The 18,582-nt window shown below is 38.3% G+C and overlaps 1 protein-coding gene across 3 annotated transcripts in view; it reads right to left on the bottom strand.

Annotated features, from left to right (window-relative positions):
• Nucleotides 1–2,814: 2,814 nt before the first annotated feature.
• grm3 (glutamate receptor, metabotropic 3) overlaps nt 2,815–18,582 on the bottom strand; it is a 46,818-nt gene continuing 31,050 nt past the window's right edge. For all 3 annotated transcript variants that reach the window (XM_016243233.1, XM_016243250.1, XM_016243242.1), the window contains 3 exons: nt 10,085–11,160; nt 6,450–6,627; nt 2,815–3,941 (listed from right to left, as the gene is read on the bottom strand). In XM_016243233.1, the coding sequence (XP_016098719.1) occupies nt 3,865–3,941; nt 6,450–6,627; nt 10,085–11,160 (1,331 nt within the window). In that variant the 3' untranslated portion in view covers nt 2,815–3,864. The remainder of the gene's footprint in view (nt 3,942–6,449; nt 6,628–10,084; nt 11,161–18,582) is intronic.

Genomic DNA, 18,582 nt, shown 5'->3' with positions numbered 1-18,582 from the left:
AGATGTTGTGGGTGGTTTCCAGGGTGTTGCTATGTAGTTGCGAAGATGTTCTGGGTGATTTTTGGAATGTTACTGTGCTGTTGCTAAGATGTTGTGGGTGGTTTCCAGGGTGTTGCTATGTAGTTGCGAAGATGTTCTGGGTGTTTTTTAGAATGTTACTGTGCTGTTGCTTAGATGTTGTGGGTGGTTTCCAGGGTGTTGCTATGTAGTTGCGAAGATGTTCTGGGTGATTTTTGGAATGTTACTGTGCTGTTGCTAAGATGTTGTGGGTGGTTTCCAGGGTGTTGCTATGTAGTTGCGAAGATGTTCTGGGTGTTTTTTAGAATGTTACTGTGCTGTTGCTTAGATGTTCTGGGTGGTTTCCAGGGTGTTGCTATGCAGTTGCGAAGATGTTCTGGGTGGTTTTTTAGAATGTTACTGTGCTGTTGCTTAGATGTTCTGGGTGGTTTCTAGGGTGTTGCTATGCAGTTGCGAAGATGTTATGGGTGATTTTTGGAATGTTACTGTGCTGTTGCTAGGGTGTGGTTGGTTTCCATAGTGTTGCCATGCAGTTGTGAAGATGCTCTTCATGTTTTTCAGAATGTTACTGTGCTGTTTCTAAGAGGTTGTGGGTGGTTTCCAGGGTGTTGCTATGCAGTCGCAAATATGTTTTGGGTGGTTTTTAGAATGTTACTGTGCTGTTTTCAGGATGTGGTTGGTTTACAGGGTGTTGCTATGCAGTTGCAACCAGGGTGTTGCTATGCAGTTGTGAAGATGTTCGGGGTGGTTTTTAGAATGTTACTGTGCTGTTGTTAGGATGTGATTGTTTTCCAGGGTGTTGCTATGCAGTTGCAAAGATGATCTTTGTGGTTTTTTGAATGTTACTGTGCTGTTGTTAGGATGTGGTTGGTTTCCAGGGTGTTGCTATGGATGCGTTAGTCTTTTATATTGTCCGTCATTTTGACAGACAGGGTCGTAAAATTCCGTCATAATCTATTATTACCCGTCATTTTAATTTCCATATTTTAATTATAATAACACATTTAATTGCTTTTATTTTTGTTCACATTGTCATTTTTAATAATGAACCTACAGGACGAGCATATAGGTTTATGCATTTATTTATTTATGAAGAGAACAGATGAACAGATGAGACTGTGCGTCACTTTTCATGTTCAACACACACCCCGCAGTGACAGTGGAGGCCACTAAAAACAACAAGATATGCTAGGGCTGGGTAAAAAAATCGATTTCTCAATTTTAATAGATTCTCATTTTTATGAACCAATATCGATTCTTAAATCCCAATCGATGCTGTTTTCAGTTGATGAATGAACAGTAGGCTAGTTTAGTGCACCTCATCCAATAAATCACAATAGGCTAAGCTTTGAGTGTTTTTTTAGTATGTCACTATGCAGGTGCTAACGTGTCGTGGGTGGTTTCCAGAGCATTTTATGCAGTTGAGAATGTCAAGTGTGGGTTTTTACCATGTTACTGTGCAGTTACCAGGGTGTTTTGGATGGTTGCCAGGGTGTAGCTATGCAGTTCCTAAGGTGTTCCTAAGTGTTGTTTAGCATCTTTTTAAGGCGTTCCGGGCAGTTTCCAGGGTGTTGCTATGCAATTGTTCAGATTTTTAAGTGGCTTTTAGCAAGTTACTATGCAGGTGCTGCAGATGTTCAGAGTGACTTTTAAATGTTGTTCTGAGTTTTGAGTTAGGCTACCTAATGACATTTACTTAGGGTTAGGGGTTTGTTGGAATTCGTAATCCTATTGCTCACCAGTAGTAATCACTAATTAGTGGCCGAAAAGGGAAAAAAACTGAGGAAGTGTATAGTTTATATGGGCTCAGCTGCATATTGATTGTACATATTTGTGTAGTTGCACTACATCTCTTGTGTTTCTGTGAGCAAGTCCGTCTCCATTGGAAGACTAAATCTGTCATTGATTGGTTATGTTTTTCTGTCATCTGATTTTCTCGTTCCTGCTGTGTGTATGTTCACATCCTGGTACTGTTAACTGACACACAAATGATTTCCTTTGCTGCCATGCTGATGAATTATGAATGTTGAGAGCTTTAGCATTTCTAGGTTACTGTTACATGTTTGTTTACTATGTCTCTTTTTGACGAGCCAAGAATGGATGGTCCTACAATAACATGATACAGTTTGACACTTGCATTAGGCAGCGTGATATTGTACAGAATCCCTTGGGGCCGTGCGATGACCACAAGCTAAAAACAAGTAAACTTTTAACATTTTAGCTCTCCTCAATCTTCAGCTTGTCAAAGAATCCGAACGTCCCCCTCTCTTCCAAACGAACCAACAGAAAAACATAGAAATGTATAAAACTTCTGAAATGTAAAAAAAGACGTCTGTAAAAAATGGTCTTGTCCTCTCCCGCCCAAAGGCTCTGAGGAACCTCTCATATTAAAACTATAGGACAAATGATAAGGCACAACAAGCCGATATCGAACAACAGAATACATTTTACATTCACTGCATCACAAAGCATTTCACACATCAGAAACGCAACCGATTATCACCAGTTTTCCACTGAAATGGTGCCGGTGCCAGTGTTGGGGTAGACAGAAATATTAAGCAGCACAACTGTTTTTAAAATTGAAGATAAGAAATGTTCCTTAAGTAGCAAATCTGCATATTAGAATGATTTCTGAAGGATCATGTGACACTAAAGACTGGAGTAATGATGCTGAAAATTCAGCTTTGCCATTTAAGAAATAAATCACATTTTAAATCTATTAATATAGAAAACAGTTATTTTAAATTGTAATAATGTTTCACAATGTTAATGTAGTTTTGATTAAATGCAGCCTTGGTGAGCAAAAGATAATACAAATATTTGCAATTTGAGTTTTTCTCATTACTTTACAATTACTTACAATTACAATTTATGTTTTAAAAGATGTATTTGGAGAGGACATTATGCTATTGTTTGCCCTCTGACAAAACCGTTTCTTGCTTCATCACAAACGGGTTTAAGGGGCAGGTGTGGATGTGCTTTTTTTCTGGCGAATCACCATTTATCCAGTCGACAAGTGTGGGACGGCACCATGATGGTGCAAAAGAGGTATGTGTCAACTTGGTAAAGTACCTCACATGCTCATCTTCCAAACTTTCCATCCCGAAAGGCTTCTCGTCACAGGCAATGTAAACATATATAACATCTCGTAGCACTGCATATCTGTGCAGCAACATAAACATGCATCACAGCCAATCCGAACGCAACGCTTATGAGATGCAGTTAATGTAATATGCTTTCAGATGTCATGACAGTGTACTAAAATGGTGTTGTAACCTCTGGCGTACTGCCACTGCCTGTGATGAGACGACGTGAAGCTTGAGGTGCGAGCGCTCGTTCGATGGTTTTCCTGCTCTGGACCTCATGACCAGCATAGACTCTAATGCTGTCAACTTGTGCTGTTAAAACCATCGGTTAAGATTCTGTACAAAATGTACAACATAGAAATACATACGTACAGTTTAGATTATTACAATGAGGCCTACAAAAGAAAACGACCACAAATTCCAGTGTCCAGTATTGCAGGCGGAGCCGTTTCTGTCAGTCTCTACTGTGGCCCAATCAAAAACTGGTTTGAGTTTTACATCATCACATCATGGCCGTTTACAACATAAATAATAATGCTATCAAAACAAAAGTTTCCAAAATCTCTCTATAAAGGATTTTTTTGTTCTTTTGTTTCTCTACAACAATGTCAGTTAATATTTACAACAAACCCTAAAAATAATTTAATAATCATACACACTTTCTACACACTGTAGGCAGACCTAGTTCTTGGGCAGAGCACAATGTGTGCTGATTGGCTAACAGTCGCTAAGGAGCAGGAGTCTGGAGGAAGAGGCGAGGTCACAGAGAGGAAGTGGTGGAGTCGACGATCTCTCTGCCGTTGCACACCGTCGGAACGCAGTGGGCGCTAACAGATGCTAAAGAAAGAGAGCAAAAGGAGAATTAGACAAATGAAAAGAAGGTATGGACACAGGAATGTAAAAGAGGTGGGACCTAACAAGTCATCATTTTATATATTTGTAACTGCAAATATTATCATTTAGTTATTTCGCAAGAAATTCATCCCAAAGTTTTTTTTTTAAATATATATTACAAAACCATGCGGTAATGCGTATTATTTTTGATTATCTAGTCAAATATTTTTTTTCACTAATTAAAAATGTAGATTTCTTCTTTTCTTTTTTTATAGAATTTAGTTTTTTTACTTGAGTGAATGAGCAAGAAAGAAAGAAACCACAAGTAGAATTGAATAAAAAAGTAATGGACAAAGGGGTGTAAAAGAGGTGGGTAACTGCATGTATCATAGTTTAGTAATTTTCACGATAGTGTGTAAACAAAAAATTTATTTAACAAAGAAATTGCAATTAAAACTGAAATGGCATTAGAAATAGTAAGGACCAATTGTCACTATTAATTAGTTGCTCATTAGCATGCATATTACTTGCATATTGACTGTATATTAGTACTCATAAAACACATATTAATGCCTTATTCTGCATGAGCATATTTTAGATCTCTTAATCCTGCCCCATACCTAAACTTAACAACTACCTTACTAACTACTGATAAGCAACAAATTAGGATGTTTTTGAGGCAACAGTCATAGTTAAAAGTTAGTTAATAGTGAGAATTAGAAGTTAAGATAAAGTGTGACCATAAAGTCGGTATAGGGCTATCACTTATTAAGATATTCCATGCATTTTGAAAATGTTCATACTGTGTTGACATGGTATACTGTTGTATACTGCAGCAATAGTGATGTATGTTAAAATGCAATTCCAAACACAGCCAGGTTTACAGATGGCCAACTTCACATAAAAGGCACCACAAACTTTTCACAAAGTTCACCGACATGCTTTCCCCCCGATTTGATTCTCCTCTGATCACCTCCCTCCCCCTCTTTTCCCTCCTAGCGGGTGACTGGGTCTCTGCTCTGCAGTATCTTCTCTTCTTTGCAGTGTCTGTCATGTTATTTATTAGATGGATGAAATGTAAATAAAGATGAAACTGTTTACCTGATCTGTTTTTGTGCTTGTGAATAATGCATTAGAGCAGAAGCTGTTGTCTGCGCACACATGGGCTTATTACCCAGCATCAGGCGGCAGAACGGCCGCTCAGCCGCACATTTCCTCTGGGCTCTTACACAACTGCTCTGTGTGACAATGCTGACATTAAAATCCTCAGTGTAAATTGGCATATCAAAGGGCTGTAATGACTACAAACCGTCTGTGTAAGCACTGCGGAAAGTTCAACACTGGCAACCAGTTGGCCTTGTGTGTCACTTGTATTTAGAGCACAAATGAATTGCTTTGCAGCATTTTCTCATTTTGTGCTGTGTTTTTGTGGGTCAACGTGGTTGCAAGTTTTTGATTGTGATTCATGATCGTGTAAGTATATAATAAATGATCACATTAGACCCATCACGCCACAACCATAGCAATAAAATCAACAATAACAAAAATAGTTGCTAAGGCATTATTAAGGTGTTTTAAGTGTGTTTAAGCCTGTGATAGAATTAACTATTTTATAAATGAGTAATATGTGCTCCCTAGACTTAAATCGATTGATTGAGGCAATTTTAAAAAAATATTTATTTTATACTTTATTTTGACCCTAGTTGTCCTGGGTAGTTGCCAGTCAGTCTGCTAAGTTGAAATTGCAAGTCTAATTGCTTAGAAAAGTAATAAGTAGACTCTATTATTCATGTCAATGGCATAAATTTGACGGTAACACTTTAGTATAAGGACCAATTCTCACTGTTAACTAGTTGCTTATTAGCATGCCTGTTATTAACATTGTCTGTTTATAGCAATAAAATCAACAATAACAAAAATAGTTGCTAAGGCATTATTAAGGTGTTTTAAGTGTGTTTAAGCCTGTGATAGAATTAACTATTTTATAAATGAGTAATATGTGCTCCCTAGACTTAAATCGATTGATTGAGGCAATTTAAAAAAAATATTTATTTTATACTTTATTTTGACCCTAGTTGTCCTGGGTAGTTGCCAGTCAGTCTGCTAAATTGAAATTGCAAGTCTAATTGCTTAGAAAAGTAATAAGTAGACTCTATTATTCATGTCAATGGCATAAATTTGACGGTAACACTTTAGTATAAGGACCAATTCTCACTGTTAACTAGTTGCTTATTAGCATGCCTGTTATTAACATTGTCTGTTTATTAGTACTTATAAAGTACATATTCTGCATGACCATATTCTACATCCTTAATCCTACCCAATACCTAAACTTAACAACTACCTTACTAACTATTAATGAGCAGCAAATTAGGAGTTTACTGAGGCAAAATTCGTAGTTAATGGTTTGTTAATAGTGAGAATTGGACCTTAAAATAAAGTGTGACCAATGTGACATACTTAAACTTCAAATACGACAATATCTCTTTTTGTTTTGTGTGTAGATCTCACCGTGGGACGCGTAGCTAGTGGCCGGCCCGCTCACACTGAACCGGTTCATGTTTAACCGGTGACTGGTGACGTTCTTCTGAGGCTGGAACATGATGATGTGGACTTTGGGGGCAAACATGCAGCCCAGCACCACAAATCCACTCAGACTGACAGATATACACATGGTTGTGGTTTGGACCTGAGAGAGAGAGAGAGAGAGAGAGAGAGAGGAAAACCACAATTCATGTCTCACCCTCATTGTCTCTATGGTGACTCCCATTCATTCCCATAATCAGAAGCTATTAGTTGTAACTATCAAGAACCCCCTTGGCTAATAAAGAGGTAGAGCACGGGGTATAATATCAGTGACATTTAGCAAAGTGCTGCGTAAATAGCATTTGATTAGAAGTAGTTGAACGTCTCCCATTAGCAACATAATTTTCCTCCCTCCAGTTTTAGATCTTCTTGTTGTTCCCCGCGGTCCCCCGTCAAGGCGCACCACTGTTACAAAACGAATAGGAGGACGGATATAACGCTAAACAGGAATTTCTCAGCCCAGGGGAATCTAGACCTTCACTAACAATCCAACGCTGTTCCGCTTAAGGAACGATTTCACAGAGAGCTAAATGAATGGTATGATCCGTTTCAGTTAGACTTTTATCTCATTATGACTTATCAGCGGGTTCCCCATGCGCATATGTTCATGTCCTGCTAAAAATACGCGAACTGATAAGCTGTACTGTTAGTCTTGCTCATATTTTCTGCAATGTAATCAGCGTGAGCCATCTTATAAAGCCGTCTTTATTCTGTTGTGTTTTACTCGGTCAGTTCGTAGCTCTGCATGCATTTGCACTTGGGTTTCTGTATCTTTCAACTATCTTGCGCTTCTACAGGCATCAGCATTCTGCGCGAATGGTCTCTGAGGGCTGCGTCTCTTGAGCAAATAGCCTCTCTTCTCACTTCATTGACTGCGGCCTAGTAAGATACGTTTTCGTCCTGCTCACTGCAAGAATTCCTCTTTGCGTCAGCAGGCTGTCTACATGGTCCAGTTTCTCTCTTGAGTGGCAATGCTGTTTGAGTACTTCAAGCTGGTGTGGTGAATGACAAGCTCGGTTATAGAAACTGAATTGCTCTATGTGATATATTTGTTGCATCAACGAACTATTGAGAAGTTGTCTGTTGAGGCTATGTGTTTGCTGAAGATTTAAATTTGTCAACAGATTTCTGTCTGACAGTTCTGCTTACTTGGTGTAATTCCTAATACACGTAACAGCTATCCGAACAGCAGGCGTCTTGGGGTCCCACAAGCCCGGATACAAGACAACGTCGTCTGTTTTGCATGTTAATGGCTTTTTTTCTGGTTCCGCTTTTCAGCTCAGATCAGTTTGATTCATTCTCACTAAAGCAGATTCAATCTAGCTGTGTTCAGTTAGCTTCAGGTACTTTCATTTGATTTGAGCAGTATTTCTGCTTATGTCAGACAGGAATGGGTATAATTCAGTTATGTTAAGAATTGGTTACCTTTAAATTCATGAGCTGGAAATGTAATCGATTTGGCCACACCCCAAAGGAAGCTGAATTCATTTCAATTTGTACAATAACAAATATATATATATATATATATATATATTTTTTTTTTTTTACGTAAAAAGATAAGTAAGATGTGCCCTACCCTCAGAATTGAGGCAGAATGTTCACAGTGGCATGTTGCTGCAGGTATTAATAATTATTTATATGAATTAGTTCTCTAATAATTCAAGTTATTCAATAAGGACGTATTATTTAATAATTCCATGAATTAGATTTATTGCAAACATATTCATTTTTCATCACATCATTTGCCAGTTCAGCGGAATCATTAAATCTGAATTTTTATATGTGACCCTGGACCACAAAACCAGTCATAAGTAGCACAGGTATATTTGTAGCAATAGCCAATAATACATTGTATGGGTCAAAATGATTGATTTTTCTTTTATGCCAAAAATCATTAGGATAATAAGTAAAGATCATGTTCCATGAGGATATTATGTAAATTTCATACCGTAAATATTTAAAAACTTAATTTTTGATTAGTAATACAGCGGGTTAAATAAGTATCGAACACGTCAGCATTTTTCTCAGTAAATATATTTCTAAAGGTGCTGTTGACATGAAATTTTCACCAGATGTCGGTAACAACCCAAGTAATCCATACATACAAAGAAAGCAAAACAAATAAGATCAGAAATTAAGTTATGTGTAATAAAATGGAACGACACAGGGAAAGAGTATTGAACTACTGAAATGTATTTAATACTTTGTACAAAAGCCTTTGTTGGTAATGACAGCTTCAAGAGGCCTCCTGTATGGAGAAACTAGGCGTATGTATTGCTCAGGTGTGATTTTGGCCCATTCTTCCACACAAACATTCTTCAAATCTTGAAGGTTCTGTGGGCCTCTTCTATGAACTCTAAACTTTATTTCTTATTTTCTATTGGATTTAAGTAAGGTGATTGGCTGGCCATTCTAGCAGCTTTATTTTCTTTTTCTAAAACCAAATGAGAGTTTCCTTGGCTGTGTTTGGGATCATTGTCTTGTGAAATGTCCACCCTTGTTTCATCTTCATCGTGCTGGTACTGTAGGTGTTGGGACTGAACCAGCTAATATTAATTTCCACTGACTAGGGGCAGGATTGCTTTCTAATTACTGATAGATTTCAGCTGGTGTCTTGGCTTTCCATGCCTTTTTGCACCTCCCTTTCATCATGTGTTCAATACTTTTCCTCTGTGTCATTCCATTTTATTACACATTACTTTTTTTTTTAACTTGTTTTGTTTTCGTTGTTGTTACCGACATCTGGTGAAAATATCAAGTCAACAGCACCTTTAGAAATATATTTACTGAGAAAAATGGTGACGCGTTCAATACTTATTTTACCCGCTGTATGCATTACTAAGGACTTCATTTGGACAACTTTAAAGGCGATTTTCTCAATATTTTGATTTTTTGCACACTCAGATTCCAGATTTTTAAATCAGCCAAATATTATCCTATCCTAACAAATCATACATCAATGGAAAGCTTATTTATTAAAATAATTTACACTTATGACTGGTTTTGTGGTCCAGGGTCACATATGTTATTGTTCAGATGTATTTTTTTAAACTTTGATTCTGTTATTTGATTCGTCTGCTATTATTAGAATTTTGCATTTTTACACTCTTTTAAAAATTAATATAACAAACAATCTATACATTTTAAATATTATAGATTTGTCTGCGTATAAGGCCTATGAAACATCAGGCTTAATGAATCCATCATTCAAGATTTGCCTTGACAAACCTTCCTTTTCTACTTGAAGGGAAGTTGACCCAAAAATTTAACTTTTGTCATTATTTCATATCAGAAAAAAAGAAGATACTTTGACTCTGGCAACTAAACAACATTGGAGCCCAATGACTTTCATTGTATGGAGAAAAAACACAAAAATATCTTATTTTGTGTTCCACAGAAGAAATAGAGTCATACAAGTTTGGAATGACACGATCGCGAGTAAACAGTGGCACAATTAGGTTTTTGGGTGATTTATCCCTTTAAATCTTACACTTATTGCAGTTATATGAATTTCAGTTAACTTTCATTTTACAGAATTAATTTTACAGTGTCAGACGTACCCTGTAGTCACTGGAGGTGACATAGAAGATGGGCAGGAAGGCCAGCCAGATGATACAGGTGGTGTACATGGTGAAGCCGATGAACTTGGCCTCATTGAAGTTCTCCGGACACTTGCGGGTCTTGAAGGCGTAGACCGTGCAGAGGACCACCAGAACCACGTCGTAGCTCAGTGACAGCAGCATGCTAGAGTCCCGTACGTTACACTTCAAAATGACAGTCTGGCGTTTCTCCGGCGTTGTGAACCGCCGTGTGCCGGGCACTTCCAGGAGTAGCCAGACGGACACCAACAAGAGCTGCACGGAGATCAACAACAGACAGATGAACACCTGTGAGCTGGGACTGATGAAGCGGGGCCTCTGAGCCCCGCCCTCTTTTACACCGCTGAATATGCGAGCGATGCGATTGGTCTTCGTGAGCAAGGCGGAGTAGCATACCGCGAACGAGGTACCGAGGCCTAACCGCCGCAGCGTGCACACGATAGGCGAAGGTTTTGCGATGAATATGAAAGTCATGACGTAGGACATGAAGACGCCCAGCAGCAGGATGTAGCACAGCTCACGACCGGACGCTTTGACCAGCGGCGTGTCGTTGTGCCGAATGAAAACGACGAAGACCATTAAGGTACATATGAAGCCAACACATGCAATCGAGATGGGTCCAATGGCCCAAGCATCCTCCCACATGATGTAGTCCTCAGGAAGGTCGTAGCATCCGGTCAGGTCGGGACGGGGCCATTGGCCGGGTGCACAGGGCATGCATGTGAACTCATCCGGTAGGTATTCATAGGGCTCACAAGGAGTACAAATCCAGCAACAGTATTCGCCGGCTTGCATCTTCTTCATCTCATTGGGAGCGCAAGGGTCACTGCATTGAGATGTGGGTACATCCGCTCCCCTCGGCCAGCCGATCAAGCCCTCATTTAGGGAAAGACTCTCTGCCCACTCTCCAACCTGGATATAAGTGAACTTGTCGCTGCCTGGCACAAGCTGGTAATTGAAGATGTTGTATCGGCCTATTCCGTCACCATACGCATCAAACTTTACTTGATTCTCCGAGCCAGCAGGGGAGAACGGAGCTTGAGAGAGAGTACGAGAAAGAGGGGAGAAGTTAATTCACACATATCAAGCGGAACGAAACACATTATTAACTCAAGAACAGATAGTTCCCTTTATGACCGTCTTTGGTTATTATCAGTAAGTACGTAAACGGCTGCAGGCTCATGAAGCAATTATAGTAGGCAAAGAAAAGTATCATCAAATCTCTAAACAAAATGACTTTGCAATGCCGTTCGACTTCGAGCGGAGAACGTATCGAGGGTTTGATGAGGAATCGTGCTGCTTACTGTCAGGGTTTATGTGCTAGGTATTGGTTTTATCGTTCATATGAAGTCTCCCACACACCTCTGTACTGTAGCTCGGGGCTCTGGGAGTAAGCGTCCTTGGTCAGCACATTGCAAAATAAGACACAGCAAATGAGCACAGAGGAGATGATGCTTCTGTCTCGCGTTTTGGCCTCAGGGAGAATGATATAGTGTGAACCAGGAGAAAAGACGAAGAAAATGCCCCTCAAGGGATGATGGACAAACTGTCACTACTGTTTGTACAAGTGATTATTTTTCTATAGGGGCAAGAGAAAGAGTGAGAATTGAAGTTGTGGAGATGTTGACAGAAGTTGTCGATCTATCTCTCTGTCTCTGTCTCTGTATCTATCTATCTATCTATCTATCTATCTCTCTATATTTGATCTATCTATCTATCTATCTATCTATCTATCTATCTATCTATCTATCTATCTGTCTATCTGTCTATCATGTATTATTATTATGTTTTATAAATATATACATGTATACATATTCGGCTAGTTATTTGGTTCTGTCAGGGATGTGTATATGTATATATATTATGTATTTATAACAGTGCCATGATAATTATATAGTTATTTTTTGTAATTTTAACTATATGTAGACACAAATAGTAGGCTACATCCAAACCTGGTGCAGTGCATTTTCTCTGCACGGTGTAATTGCTCAGAGGGTTGCTGCTGGATGATGATTCATCAGATAGGGAAAACAGGTTAGAAGTTATGAACCCCATCATTCACAAAGATAACGTCAATGTCAACACCCATGCACACACGCACCTACTTACACACACACATGCAGCAGAGGTGCAATGAAATCCACACACGTCTTGCTGTATTCGAGAACTTCATTGTGTGCTGGATCAAACCTTATTAACCTTCTGTGGCCCATAGTTCATTTCTTCATAGCTCATCTGTTCGTTCCAGAATTTGATGGCACGTGACCCTCGATAATGTGTAATCATCCCTCATTGGCAGCAGATGTTGAGCACACCCCTATATTAAATAATCAGCATCTGGTAACAGGATAATTAACTGTAATATAATTACCCGTTACAAACACTAATTGCTGTTAATTAGCTTGCGCTGAGCCTCCAAGGATATGGACATACCTATTGTGGGACAAATGCTTTCCATATAGCATATTTCTATCTATCTATCGTCTGTCTGTGGTTTATCTATCTATCTATCTATCTATCTATCTATCTATCTATCTATCTATCTATCTATCTATCTATCTATCTATCTGTCTGTCTGTCTGTCTGTCTGTCTGTCTGTCTGTCTATCTATCTATTGTTCCATCACAGATATCCAGTGATGGATGTTATGGGGGTTATGGTTGAGGGTGAAATACATCTATCAGTGATAGGTTGATGGATAGATCAGAATGATTGAAATGCAGATATTAGATCATGTATGGATGGCTAGATATGGGATTATAATTGAAGTATAGCTTGAATTGTTCATAATTTGATTTGATCCGAGTTCAATCTCAAAATCTCTTATTTTATGGCAGTCTGAAAAATAATAACTTTGTTGTACATTTTTTACACTTTTATTTTATGATCTTATGATGCCTTGTGTTATTTAAAGAACAAAGTTTTATCGTGGACAAAAACCAGTATCTTTCACAATATAAAATAACTAAGTGTTGATCAGAATATCTCTCTGTGCATCCCTAACAGATGTTTGCATGTTTTGTCATGGGATGCTGTAGACACAGATACAGTAAATCAACAAATCAGGCTTGTAGTCTGACGGTGCCTTAGAATAGCTTTATTGATTTGAAAAGATCCGGCAAGAGCAGTTTAACCTGTGTGATTTACTTACTGCTATTACTGCTCAACACGAATCACTCAGACTGCTCATGGAGCGGAGGGACATAAACATTCACAGACCGACTGAGGATGAACATGAATTTATAATTCACCTCTCTCTCTCGTAGGGGAGTCACAAAGTTGTTTACAGATTTTGACACAAGGCATAAAGATCACCATTAAGGCATAAAGAACAGCACTGTACATCATATCGAGTGTATAAACGTGGTCAGGGGTGTTATGCACTTATTTTTGAAGGAGAAAAAGACTTTTACTCTTTTAATAGTCCTGTATGTAAGACATTACATTTGTTGTTTCGCTGCCATCCTGCATTTGTCTGTGTTTGCTCGTTCCAGATGAACTATCTGCGCAATGGCGTGGCTTATTCAGTGACCGTTTCTGCAGGTTACGTCATTACGCCTGTAGGTGGTGATAAGTGACTCTCTTTATGAGTGAGTCATTGATTCATTAATTCAGCCGATTTGTTCCAAAACAGTGATTCATTCAGCAAATAAATTAGTGATGTGTTGAATCATGCACTCAAACGATTCAGCTGCAACTGAACTTAAGTTTTTAAGATGAACTAGATAATTTTTTTTACAATGTATGTTTTATACATACATAAAACACTATAAATATAAAAATGTAAAACACTATTGTTTTCAACATAAAAGTGTTAGTTTCAGTTTTTTTTTCTTTTTTGTAGCAACTTGTGCAGTCTCTCTTTCTGTCTCTCTCTTAGGTAATATACTGTAACACAGTTCGTAGAACGGGAAGTAGGAGGCGGGAACCGGCTCATTACCATTAAACTCCACTGACCTCACTCTGCTTCCACAGCTCTCGGCCCCGCCCCACTCATTACATATGCACTTGTCAGTTACTCTTTAAGTTCCATGGTAACATTATTTTCCATTTTGACAGAGACACATAGAGTTGGCGATGTGACATCACTGCTGAGCATGATCCGCTTGACTCTGAGGTAGCCTACCACAACATACCAATCTGGCATCCGAGACGTTTCCAAAATTCAGGGCTTAAAGGTGGGGTAAGCGATTTCTGGTAGCCAATGTTGACATTTGAAATCACGAAAACAAACACGCCCCTACCCCAAAAGGGTCTCGCCCCTGTTTTGATAGCTCCGCCCCACACAAACATACGCAACCCAGGCAACGATTAGTTCTGTGAAACAAAACAAAACCAATGTTACACCGTGTCTACACCGGACACGAGTGACGCGGCGCGACAAAATACTATAGAACTCATTATAATCAGTGATGCTGTCTACACCATAGATATATATATATACATATCTATGATCTACATTGGATGCGGCACGACACGACAAATCCCCGATAGAAAACTGCTGCGGCGTTCTATTTATGGCGTATTGACACAAATTTCAAATGATTTTCAACGGTCGCTTTTTAGACTTTAGCTGTTGCTGCGCAGACACGGTGTTACTCACCTATCGAGAAGAAGCAAAACAACCTCGGCGTCCGATCGCAGGCCTTCTGCTCCTTGAGTTCTCTCCAGCGCTGGAAAGCTTATCCGATATTTACACTCGTCCTACTTCTTGCCTTATTGCCTTAGCCTTCTTTTGTTCCGCAGACTTTTTCTTTTGTTTTTCATCCGCCATCTCTATCTTTCTGTCGCTCGGCTCGCTAATGTCCGTCCTGTGCACTGAACGCTCTCTCCTCCACATCATGAGTAGACACGCCCCTTACTGCTGATTGGCTATAAGTTTGTTTTGCTATTTGGTTTTCCTATAATGTAGTTTTCTAAAGCGTTTTTGAAAAATCGCTTACCCCACCCTTAAAAACAACATATCTCTACTGTGCACTGTGTACTGACAGTCGCCATTCAGATACAGCACCCCCGTCAAGGACCCACACACACACACATCCACAGACATATGCACAGCTGAGATTGACAGTTGTGTTTTGAAGAGCTTCTTCACCGAGAAAGGAGAGCAGAAAGAAATGATAAAGAGGTGTGTCATGAGTAGATAGCAGAGGTGGCGGACTACAGTTACATGATTTGACTCGAGTTGCACATTTAAGGATTTGTGACTTGCTTGATTAAATGAAATGACTCAGGACTCAGGAGTCTACTTGGACTTGTGGTAGATGATGCAACAATGTTACAACAATGAATTATTTTGCAAAATGACAGTCACAGAACAACTAAAACCTCTCAGTCTACATTTACACAGTGCACAGTCATGCAAAAGCATGCCATTTACATCGCTTTTGTCACCCAGAGTGAAATTTAAGACTAAATTATTATTATTTTTTATTTATTCATTTTAATTTTTTTTAGTTCCACTCATTATTACAGAGTTAAAATCAAATAGGCTACAGCTACCTTTCAGTAACATCAAACCTCATTGGTTCTTGGGAGTATACATGAGCTGATCAATCATTTCATTTGATTCAAGATTGAATAACTAACTAAATATTGCTCTGATCATCATACAATGGGATAATATCTTTTCTGAAGACTTGGATTAAATTGCTGGAGCCGAATGGATTACTTTTATGCTACCTTTAGGTCCTTTCGAAATTTTGAACACCATTGATTTTCACTCAACTGAAACATTTTTCAAAATATTTATGTTCTGCAGAAGAAAACCTGTTTGGAATAGCATGTGGGTGAGTAAACATATAATATTATTAATAATATATTCATATTTAATAGTAATGTAAATAAGTAGTATAAGTAAAAAAGAACACATTATATATATATATATATATATATACGTGTTACATGATCCTTCAGAAATCATTCTAATATGCTGAGGTGGTGCTCAAGATAAAAATATTTTTTTTCAATGTTGAAAACAGATGTGATGCTTATTTTTATTTTATTTTATTTAATTTTTTTACATTTTGAATTTCTTTGCATCATGAGTCCTATTCCTCCAAAAATGAGTCATTCCTAAATTTCCATTCATTTAATGGGTTAACAACTAATGCTTTTTGATCTATTTACTGTATTTTTTCCCCCTTGTAAAACAATTTCAGCTGACAGAATCAGATTTTAGACATTAATGTAGACAAAACAACAGTATGTTGCTTTTGGGATATTTATAATTCATAAAGCAGAAAGTTCATTTCCTGGAGGGAAATAAATAAGTAATATAAGCCACTTTTTGTACTGTGACATTACTTGATTCTTAGCAGGACAGCTTGCATGAGGTGAGGTACCACCTCTGCTAGATAGTTGTGTATGTGTTTATGACTCTGTCCAGCTATATAAATGCACAGCAGTTTGGGCACAGTTTTGTGAGATTGTGTCGTATGAGCGCAGAGATGCTATCCATGCCTGACTTTCCCACATCGCTGTTTACATGACAATAAATCTTCCATAGAGCAACAAATACACAAGCTCTTCTTTCTGTGGTGCCAGTTCAGTGTGTGTGTAGTGCATGTGTGTGTCTGTGTTAATGGTGGGTGGATGAGCGATTGCTTTGTTTCATAGTGTATTATGATGTTGCTCTGTGTGTGTGTGATAAGAATGCAAGCAAGGTGAAAACTCTTCTGTAGCTGCTCAGTGTCAAACGCTTCTGCTGCTCCGAAAATACACCATCGCTAAAATAATAATCCATTGTTGTGAGGCATGATAAATATTTACTCCAGATCTGTGAATCTGAGAGGCGGCTAATTAGTTGTAAGTGATCTAGTGGCTGCAGATGGAGGTGATGCTTAAATCCCAGCTTTCATTATATGTGTGTGTGTGTGTGTGTGTGTGTGTGTGTGTTTGTGAGGCGATGGTGGGCGGATGAGCAATTGTTTTATTTCATGGTGTGTGGGTTGAAAGTGTCTGAGAAAAGGAAAAACACAAATATTCTATTGTGTGTGTGCGTGTGTGTGTGTCTATCTTGATAGCTCATTTCCAGATTCTAGTGAGCTGCCTAACTAGAGATTATTTTGAAGCAGCACAGGTGTTTCCGACACAAAGGCGACTGTTTCAAAAGGTTAGTGGTAGAATTATACTGCCCTCTAGATACCTGTTTGAATTTTAAAAAATGTTATTAAGTCATTTTAAATTATATATATATATATATATATATTACAATATTACTGTTTCTGTTTCAGTATTTCGATCAAATAAATACAGATTTTTTAATTCAATTTTATTAAAATTTCTTAGTATTTTATTACAAAGTAGTGTAGATTGCAATTGTAATTGCATGCATCCTTCATGGAGAAATGCAACAATCTTTTTTTTTAATTAACTGAAGCATTTTTACATAGATTAAGAGAATTAATCTGTGATTAATAGAATTATCCAAATATAATTATATCGCTTTTGCATGCATTGCAGTGGTATTGCTTAGTACATTTAAAATGACATACATTTATATATATTGATGTATTTGTCATTTTAAAAGCCCCACAACTGCAATTGAAAAAGGCTTACAGTTATAGTTTTAGCAGTAGCGGTATTTAACTTCTCCAGCAGAAACGGTAAGTACTGTAAGCAGGTGTTAAGCAGCACTGTTAGTTTCTCAACCTCTCCAATATGACATGTTAAATTTGCCAGTCTTTCATTACAAAAAAAAAAAAAGAGCACAAGCCAATCTAAGCTAAAACTAAGTTTAAGTACAGTTGCTCCCTGTGTAAAGCGTTCCAGACATACAGTATCACGTATTAAGTTTTATTTTAGTTTGGATGTTGCTTAAGAATGCAATTGCCTTTGTAGGTAGTAGAAAGGAATAAAGATCATGCAGGTTTGGAATATGAGGGCGAATATCTAAGTGTGTGTTTGTGCTTAGTGTCTAAATGAGTGGCACTCAATGGAAGTACTGTATCCCTCTCTATCTTGCTTTCTTTTTCTCTTTGTTGACAGGACTCCCCTCTGTAACCCTACTGGATTACTTCACCACTTGATGCCATGTGGCGACCTAATTGCTATAGCAACGGCATGTTGCCACAGTGTGTTAGGGTATTCGAGGAGTCAGGCTCTTGGGGATGTGACAGGCTCCTCGCAGCACAGAAACGCTCTGACGCAGAGGGTAAGGTTTTTACACAACACCACTGACAAGAGGAGCTGCCTGTGAATAGCACTTTGTGACATCCAGCTAACCGCTTCTAACACTTTTATCATGCAATAAGCCATAAACAGGTCCTGCTGGAAGAATGTTCTTGAAGGAGGTGGAATATTCTTCAGGGTTGTAGAGTAGATGTTAATATTCATCTTCGGGTGATTCAATCACAGATGATCAGCTGAGATGTTTGCAATTAACTGTATACCAGATATTTGCATGTTAAAATGTGTATCCAATGGATTTAATTAAAGGAGTAGTGTGACGAGAGGGG

The sequence above is a fragment of the Sinocyclocheilus grahami genome, unplaced genomic scaffold (assembly GCF_001515645.1).
Source record: "Sinocyclocheilus grahami isolate Dianchi unplaced genomic scaffold, SAMN03320097.WGS_v1.1 scaffold22.1, whole genome shotgun sequence".
Taxonomy (NCBI): domain Eukaryota; kingdom Metazoa; phylum Chordata; class Actinopteri; order Cypriniformes; family Cyprinidae; genus Sinocyclocheilus; species Sinocyclocheilus grahami.
Note: the sequence above shows the minus strand (reverse complement) of the source record. Positions and strands in the feature narration are given on the sequence as shown.